Source organism: Alexandromys fortis, unplaced genomic scaffold (assembly GCF_014885135.2).
Source record: "Alexandromys fortis isolate MF-2015 unplaced genomic scaffold, M_Fortis_MF-2015_v1.1 scaffold_150, whole genome shotgun sequence".
Classification (NCBI taxonomy): domain Eukaryota; kingdom Metazoa; phylum Chordata; class Mammalia; order Rodentia; family Cricetidae; genus Alexandromys; species Alexandromys fortis.
The window spans coordinates 688,582-697,984 of record NW_026068027.1 but is presented as its reverse complement, the minus strand read 5'-3'; the positions used below and the strand labels follow the sequence as shown (position 1 = coordinate 697,984).

The following is a 9,403-nucleotide window of genomic DNA, read 5'->3' as shown; positions in this document are numbered from 1 at the left end:
TTACTTTGAAATGCCTTCAGGATACTATTTTATTTATTTTGTTTCTTTGAGACAGGGTAACCCTGGCTATCACAGAACTTAAACTCAGAGATCCTCCACCTGCCTTTGCCTCCTGAGCGCTGGGATTAAAGCCGTGCATCAGTATACCTGGCTTCTTTGTTTATTTTTAAAACAGGGCTGTAGCCCAGGCTTACCTTTAATTTCTTCCCTAGCACAAAGCTAACTTCCTTGCTCTTCCTGCCTCTGCCTCTCAAGTGCTGAGATTAGAGGTGGGTACCAAGGTCCTCTGGCTTAGCATATTCTTCAAATGTGACAGCAGTCCTCATCAAAGCCATAGTCTCACCTGGCTCTGCGGTGATGCTTGTGATCCAGCACAGGAAGCTGAGGCAGGGTTGTGAGTTCAAGGGCAGACTGGGCTAGATATTGAGACGCCATCTCAAAAAACAAACAAACAAACAAACAAACAAACAAACAAAACCACTACCACCCCCAAAACCCAAGAAACAAAAAACAGAATAGGCTTTCCCATCACACGTCAGAGGCCGAGACTCATCCTTGCGGAAGTTCTGGCAAACCACTGCCTCCCACACTCCCAGGAGTCTTCAAGGGCTGTGTAACCTGCTCAAGAGTGACGCTTGAGTCCTGGAATATCACACCTGTTGGGCCTTGATGCGTTGCGGCTGCCATGGTGCCACCGTTCACACACAGTTCATACGCCCACACATGGTATACCCAGAAATGCTCATGAGTTTTTTCTCAGTACCAGGGATCGAATCCATGGCCTCACTCATACTATTCAAGCCCTCTACCACCGAGTCACAGCTTAGCCCTGTAAATGCTTATTCTAGCTACTGTCCTGGGTGTCTCCAGACAGGTGACATGTCAGAGATAATGGACTGGACACGGATCCACGTCCAGGGCCGCTGTTACTGCCACCAGAGCGATGCCTTCCTGGGCTTTGCCTGAGTGCTATGGTCTGGTGAGTCCGTATGCTCAAGTCAGGCTGAGGCCTGTGGGTGCTAGTAACTGTCCCCGGTAGGTAGAGGTTGTTAGAACAACATACCCTGCCCCTGTGAGGAAGGAGTCCTCAAAGGTCTTGCCTGGCCAGCAAGGCAGGCCTGGCTCAGGGGCTTTGCAGAGGGGAGGTTCTATGGCAGGAGGACTGACCTTGCCTGTATTTCCATAAGGGAAGCAGATGGTTTGGGAAAATCCAATTTAAAAGGAAAGCAATTGAATTAGTTTTCCAGGGGTCTGATGGCCAAGACTTGAGTGGGGACAATTGCATTATCTGCTCGGGACTCATGAAGCCAGCATGGAGGCTGAAGGTGGGTGGGGTGGACACCCCCAGTCACTTGGGCCTGCACAGTGAGGGGGCGAAGAGACCAGCTTCCATGAGAAGTCCTTATATGGACAAGGCTGCCATCTAACTTCTCCGTTTTCCTCAGACCCACTCCGTAACAGTCACGAAACTAATGGTTGATCTGTTTCCACAACCAGCGCCATACTGGCTGTCTTCTCCAGCTGCCTGGAGAAGGGGTCCAGGGGCCACAGTGGGATTGTGGGATCTGAGAAAGCTGACTTGATTTACCCTTTTGCTTCCCTAGCAAAATACACCCAACGTACAGCATGCCACTTCCACCATTGAAAACTACACAACACACGAGCCCTTCATTTCTTTACACAACCCCCAAACTTCATTAACCCAGACAGAATCTCCAGACTCATTAAAGGGTAACTCCAGAGCCAGCAAGCTGGATGATGGGTGGCTAAATGGGTTAAAGGCGCTTTAAGTCACTGACTGAGCCTGAGGACTTGGATTCAACCCCTGGAGCCCACAGGGTGGAAGAGAACTCTCACGTTTTCCTTTGACCTCCACACATGCATGAGCTGTGGTATGAACCCCCACTTCCCTGACTAAATAAGCATATACAATAAAAAATTTAAAAAATCCTCTAGTTATTGCCTGTCCCCTCTGTTCTACTTTCTGTCTCCAACTTTAACTATTTCAGGTACTTCATGTAATTAGATGCCTGCCCTCGCGTCTGCCTGGCTTCTTTCACTTACTGGAGTGTCTTCCAGGCACATTCACCTTGCTGGGTCACACTGGGTAACACTTGCCTCTCTCTCTCTCTCAAGCATCCCAGGCTGGTCCCAAACTCATTGGTAGCTGAAGATGACCTTCAGTGCGTGCCCTTCTTGCCTCTACTTCCCGGGTGCTGTCTACCCCACTTGGTTTTATGCAGTGCTGGAGATTGAATCCAGAGCCTTCTGTATGTCAGACAAGCACTATACCAACTAAACTACAGCCCAGCCCCTCTTTTGAGGTTAGAGTCTCTCTGTAGCCCTGGTTGGCTGGCCTCAAACTCAAGAGGCCCTTCTCTGCCTTTTCCAGACAATATTCTGATGTTGTCATCTGTTGCTATGAACATGTATAGCATTCAGGAATAGTTTGAGCCTCTCTTGTTTTGATGCAGGGCCTTGCTATGTAGCCCACGCTGGTCTGAAACTATCAATTCTGCCTCAGCTTCCCGAGTGCGGAGACTGTAGGTATGCATCCCCATATGACACATTTTTAATAACTGTATTGGCATTTTGTTTGCTAGTATGCCTGTGCGCCACACGCATGCCTGGTGCCCAGAAGAGGGGCGTTGTATCATGGGGAAGTTTAGGTGGTTGTGGACAGTCATGTGGGGCTGGGACTTGAATCTGGGTTCTTTTGAAGGCAGCCAGTGCTCTTTACTATTGAGCCATCTCTCTAGCTACTACTTTTCTTTTTTTTTCAAATTTAAAAAGAATGTTAATGAATATGTTCGCCATGCTTCTGTTCTATACCCCGCTCTGCTCTGTTCCTCACCCCCTATCCCCCCAGTGCTGCTCTCTCCACATGGTGTGAGCTGGGGGTCACTGTCTATGCTGTGGGGCTCTGCAATTTCTCTCTCTCCATCTGTTTATGCTGAAGGACACCTCCAAGAATTCCCCCTCCTGGTATTTCTGGTTGAGAGAAATGAAGTAGCTGGTTCCTTGGGGCCTACATTCAGCCCCCACCCTCCGTCCAGCGATCAGCTTGCTCAGCTCTCTTGCAGAGGGCCCAGCCCAGGCAGGACTCTCCCCAGTGTCAGAGGTGAGAACTGCCGCAGTTGCCTGTCACTGGGTACCAGCTGGTTCTCCCCGTTGCCATCCATTTACCCGTCAGTCTACTGGACTAGCTCCAGGGACAGATTTCTGTGAAGTCATACATGTATGTATCTTAGAGTGGTTCTGTTCCTTTGGCTAAATCATGATGGATGTAGCCATTCAACCAATTAAAGGATAAGAATATCGAGCACTGGCTATGCCCAACTACCAAGGTTTGGTGCTGAAGGCCAAATGGCGAGAACAGCAAAGACTCATGAGACCCTAAGACACCACACATTGCTGAGCATCTTAGTGTGGACTCAAACCAAAATGATGTCACAGCAGATCAAAATCTCTCAATCATACCCCACTTTCTTCACTAGTAGGTGAGGAGACCTACCTTCCAATCTACTTCTAATTTAGTGCCGGTAGAATACAAGGGCTGCTGGAAGAGACAGGTGTGGTGGAGCACAAGGGCGGGGTCAGCACATGGAAGGCATGACTATCTATCTATCTATCTATCTATCTATCTATCTATCTATCTATCTATCTATCATCTATCTATCTATCTATCTATCTATCTATCTATCTATCTATCATCTATCTTTAAAGACAGGCTTTCTCTCTGTAGCCTTGGCTGTCCTGGAACTTGCTTTGTAGACCAGGCTGGCCTCAAACTCACAGAGATCTGCCTGCCTCTGCTTCCTACACGTGTCACCACTGCCCAGCCAAGGACTAGGAATTAAAAAACAAACAAACAAAAAACCCAATTTAAAGAAAGCAATATCCGGCTGGGTGGTGGTGGTGCACGCCTTTAATCCCAGCACTTGGGAGGCAGAGGCAGGTGGATTTCTGTGAGTTCGAGACCAGCCTGGTCTACAGAGCTAGTTCCAGGACAGGCTCCAAAGCCACAGAGAAACCTTGTCTCAAAACAAACAAACAAACAAACAAACAAACAAAACAAAAAAAGGAAAGCAATATCCCCAAGCAAGCAGTCCTAGACATTGTTATAATCTTTTATTATGTATCAAATTGTCTTCAATATAACTTACAACCTGATTAAATCTGATAGATACTTTTATCTATTTAAAGGCAAAAAAATTCTCTTTATGTACAATATCTTCTGTCTAGAGTCTGGCAAATATAGTACCTTTCATTGCAGGATTTTTGCTTAACATAACAAGCAAAAATAACCAAAAAAAAGTCGAAGCAAACTGAACCCCCAGATCCCTCAACTACAAATGTCAATAATGAATAAAGCATTAAAAAGACAAACACAGAGTAACTTTTGTTTAGAAATGCATAATGAATACTAATATTAGTGGCAAACAAAATCCAAACAGCCCGCTAGTCCTGGGGCCGATGCTCCTGCTCGGGTCGGGGCAGACTCTAGACCATTTCTCGGCTCCTGCGGATGGCGCAGCACAGGATCATGCTGAAAATCATGCCGAAGATCTGCAAAGACAGGGAGAGTGGGGGTTCGCCTGGGGGAAAGGGCTCCACTCAGTCTGAGACGGAGGTAATGAGGCCCAGGAAGGGCACTGAAGCTGGGGAGATGAAGGCCAGATTAACAGGAAAGATGGCCAACTTGTTCCCCAACAGCCAGTCAGCGGCTGAGCTATGCTGCATGAGCCATTTCCTAAGGGACATCCAGGGCCAGAACCTACAAACGCAGCCTTAAATGTTGAATTCAGCGTTGTCAACACAATGTGCAGATGAGAACCTCCCCCCACCTCTTCTTTCTGCAGTGCTGGGAATGAGACCCAGGGCCTGGCTCCTGTTAGCCAAGTCAAGTGTCCTCCCTCTGAGCCACAGGCCCAGAGCTCCTGCTTCCTAGCAGTAAAAAGGAAATACGGACAGCATGCACCTGGCTGGTTAGGACAGCCAGGACTGTGTTAGCTGTTGACCCTATAGCACTTCCCACAATGCCTGGGCAGAGCTTAGGAACTGTTTCTTCCCTGGACCAGCGGCTACTTACCATCACCACGGCGATGCCGATGCCCACTGCTCCAATGATGTGGAACTTGCTGTTGAAGACATCGTTGATGGCTTCTGGGCAGGACTTAGGGAGGCAAACAAGACAAGGATCAAAAACAGTTTTGACATTGGGTGTGTACCCCTTCTTTGCTGGCTCGCTGACTCCTGACTCACGCTGGGAGGCCTGGAGGCCAGAGAGCCAACTGTGATTGGTGTGTTTGGGTATCAGGGCTGTCCTAGATGGACAGAGGGAGAAAATGAGATACGGGAGGTGTGGGTGCCTCAAACTTGAGAAGACCTCAGGGCAGCGGGGAGGTTTGCAGTCTCTTTCCTTCTTCCCATTTACGTTTTATGTGTGTTTTGTCTGCATGTATGTGTGCACACCACGTTTTGCCCCTGGGGTCTGTGGAGCTCAGAAGTGGCCATGGGACCCCCTAGGACTGGAGTTACCGATGGTTCTGAGACACAATGCTGTGAATTGAACTCGGGTCCTCTGGAAGAGCAACAAGTGCTCTTACCACAGAGCTAACTATCTAGGCAACCCCCTACCCTCATCGTTTTACTCTTTTTGTCAGTACTGGAGAAGAGACGCTTCACCCACCAGGCAAATATTCTGCCACTAAGAGAGTCCCCTTTGGGGTCTATTCCAACGTGGCTGGAGAATCGCTTTTATTATTCTGCTTCTGGATTAAATAAAATTGACCAACCGGGACCTGTTTTCTTCTACAGAGTAGGCTCGCGTTAGAGTTTGGGACTTGGGGTGGCAGACTAAAGGACCTTGTCTAGGACCTGGTCTTTGTCTTGCTGCCCTTTAAGAAAAGAGGCCCAGGGGAAGAATGTTGCTAAATTCACCCTTGCAGTGTAGGGGTTTGCCTAAACAACAGGGCAGGTGCCAGAGGTTTGCTCTAACTTTACCTTAACCTGGAAGCTCTCAAGAAGTTGCTTTTTGGGGCAGATGTCCGAGATAAACTGTTCCACGCCTCCCACTAGGCCACAGCAGTTCAACTGTAAAAAGAAGGCAGGGATGGGAATGAGGAAAAAAATAATTAAAAGAGGTCTGCTGTAGAAATACCAGGGCGTGGCTCTGTAGGGATGCAGCAGTGTGGTCAGTGGCTCCCACGGCAGAGGTGACCTACCGCCGGCAGAGGTGACCTACCGCCATGTGGATTGCTTTGAGTGTCTCCCTCTGGGGCTCATCCTTGCTCTTCAGCTTTTGGTAAGTGTCCTTGTAAAATTCCTGGACTTCCTTAATCACCTAGGAGGCACAAACAGATCAGTTGCAGAGATGGGTTTCTAGAAAAGTTCCTCACAGATGCTCTTCAAGTATTTGGCTACCTGCCACCAGTATCGTTCTCAGCACCGTTCCTGCTTCAGCCTCCTGAGTACCCGGATGACAGGAGCTTGCCATCTTCCCTGGCTAAGTTTCTTCTGAGGTGATGGTGTGGTACTTGGGATCCCCAGCCCTTGTCTCATCTTAAATTCTTTTATCAGTTGGATAGTTTCTTGAAAACAGGGATCCTGCCTTAAGTGTCCCTGTTCTTTTCCTCTCTCACTGAAGAGTGTAAGGTGCCCCACCCTCAAGAGCTGCATTAGTGTGTCCCAGCCTGATCTACAACTCCTTAGAGTTCACCATAGGAACTCAAGCTCAGACATGCTCAGTCCCTTCCTTTGCCCAGCAGTTGTCTACTGCTCCCACTACCCTCAAGACCCCCTATCTCATTCAGGGTCCATACTCCTTTCTCTACAAGCCAAAAGGGATTCCCCGTCTAACCTCACCCTTTAAATCTCACGTTTGTCAAACCTCTTTCTTCTCCACTAGAAGGCAAAATTCCTGAAAGTGGGGACCCAGAACTCAGATACGTGGGGACCTTGCGTAGTGTCTGGTGTGGCACTTGTGGTATGTAGTTACAGGTTAGAACAAGGGAGTCCGGATTACAGAAAGCTATGTTGTTCTTAGGAACCTTTCTAGGGATTGGAAGAGCTGGTTAACTTTGACTGGCAGATATAGATGGGCACGTGTATACAAATGGCTTCCAAAATAAATAGTTCTGGAGTGTTTAGTATGTGCTCGCCACACAGGGCAGACTAAACACAGTCACAGCCCTGAGGAGTGCCGTGTTCTGCTCCCACATGGAAACAAACCGGATAAAGAGGTAGATTCTGTGGAAAGCCAAGCAGGAGACTAGCCTGGGCCCTTTAATCTTCATCAACCCTCTTCCCCATTCAGAAACTCAAATCACTGCAGGCCCCAGAGTTCTTCTGGGAAATTCCTACCTCATCCTTGTGGGTATAGCCCCAGACGGCTGCAGCGATCTCAATGGCGAATATCACCAGGAGGAATCCGAAGAACTAGAAGACACCGGGGAAGCAATGAGACGGGCTCCAGGAAGTCGGTCAGCAACACCAAAGGGGTGGAGACAGGCAGCACGTAGGTGCACAGATGAACAGGTAGGGAGGAGTGACAGGGAAAGCAGAGTGTCCCATGGCATTCTGGGGGAAAATGTGGGCTCAGTCTGCTCTAAACTGGTGTGTGAAGGGTGTTAGTTTGGAGTCGGGCAGCAGTAAGACACCACTGCCCAGGGCCATGGGCAAGATGGTGGTGGGAGTCAGGCAGATGTGGCGGGGCCTGAAGTGAGGACACTGGGGAGGCTGAGCAGAGCCCAGCTGTCTGGGTGCCTTCGTTACTCCACCCACTCTACCTGTCCTGAATAGTGGGTCTGATGGGGAAAGGAATAAGAGTAAGGTAAGACAGGCTCGCTAATGGAGTACTCACCAATCCCAGCATGCACTGGGATTCTTGCACAGCTCCACAGCAGCCCAGGAAACCCACCAGCATCATGAGGGCCCCAGCTCCAATCAGGATGTACACTCCTGAGGGGAGAAGGAAGGAAAGGACACAGGTTTGAAGAGGTTAGTTAGGAGACCCAGGCCCCTTACTCTGCCAGCCCGTGCCTCCGTGTTTATTGTCCCCACTCCAGGGAAAAAGTCCCCATTCTCAACCAAACAGCACCATTCCTGGTCTCCCCTCTCTCTCCCCCAGAACTCTGTTCCAGCATGTCTATACTCTCTACCTCATCCTGTGTTTTTCTAGAAGGAGCCCAAGGACAGGAACCCTCAGATTCTACTTAGGACAGGCACAGCCCTGGTTCCAGTCTGCTCTGTTCCTTCCATTAGCTTCCCACTTGAGCTAATTAACTCAGACCTCTTAAAGTAGGGTTAACAGCTTGGGACTTGAGAACATGATTGTCTTTGGAAATTCCTCCTGCATGTTGCCAGGCACGTAACAACCAAGCCCACGTTGGAAACACTGCTTCTTGTTCTAGTGCAAAGGCCGTAAGTATCCTTGTCTTAGCCTCAACACTGCTGCTAACTACCGTGTGACCTTTAGCTAAGATGTGTTTCTGGGCTGGAGAGATGGCTCAGTGGATAAGAGTACTTGTTGCTTAAGGACTAGAGATGGATCCTAGGACTCATGGTGGGCAGTTCATAAATGCCTGTAACTTCAGCCACCAGGATCTGATTCCTACACACGCACACACACTCCCTTACACGCACACACACTCCCTCACACGCACACCAATCTTAAATGCCAATATGTCCCTTCATCCCCTGAAGAAATGTCACGGTTGGAATGAGCTTCACCCTGGGGCGATTGAATGATGTCATGCCTGCATCTTCAGTGGGAGTGGCTAAAGGGGAGAAGAGGTGGGAGAGGACCAAGAGTCTTCAACTCTTACCCAGGCCTAGAGAATGCAAATCCCTGCATGTGGAACCACAGTGGAGCAGCCCTGGCTACATTCATTCCAGCTCACCATGGCTGTGCCCATAGAGTCCTTCGTACAGTGACACTCTTGAGTGAAACCCCCTTCTGTCTGTCCCAAGTCCTCTAGGAAACCCAGGAGAGGTTGTAGTGCCTCCCACTATATATATATATAAATTATGTGCATGTGCTTATTAATGCAGTTGCCCTAGGAGACCAGAAGTGGGTGTTGCAGTCCCGAGAGCTAGAGTTATAGGCAGTTGTGAGCCACCCAACATAGGTTTGGGGAATTGAACTTGGGTCCTCCGTAAGAGCAGAATGCATCTTAACCCACTGGGCCACTCCTTCCGCTCCAATACCTCCCATCCCGCTACCTATGTTCAGCCAACCTTGGGAGGGCTACTGTGACATCTCAAGAGTCTCAGCTGTAAAGCACAGAATGCTTGGTTTTGAAGGCCAGTTCTGTAATCTCAGAGGAATTTATTTAAGAAAAAAATTTTTTGTGTGTGTATATATATGTGTGTGTGTGTATATATATGTGTGTGTGTATAT

At 48.8% G+C, this 9,403-nt stretch overlaps 1 protein-coding gene across 1 annotated transcript in view; it reads right to left on the bottom strand.

Annotated features, from left to right (window-relative positions):
- Nucleotides 1–4,116: 4,116 nt before the first annotated feature.
- Nucleotides 4,117–9,403, bottom strand: part of Cd9 (CD9 molecule) — a 34,027-nt gene continuing 28,740 nt past the window's right edge. Inside the window, exons 3-8 of the mRNA XM_050164132.1 lie at nt 7,865–7,962; nt 7,366–7,440; nt 6,248–6,346; nt 6,007–6,096; nt 5,093–5,176; nt 4,117–4,569 (exon numbers count right to left, since the gene is read on the bottom strand). Coding sequence (XP_050020089.1) covers nt 4,504–4,569; nt 5,093–5,176; nt 6,007–6,096; nt 6,248–6,346; nt 7,366–7,440; nt 7,865–7,962 — 512 coding nt within the window. The 3' untranslated portion in view covers nt 4,117–4,503. The remainder of the gene's footprint in view (nt 4,570–5,092; nt 5,177–6,006; nt 6,097–6,247; nt 6,347–7,365; nt 7,441–7,864; nt 7,963–9,403) is intronic.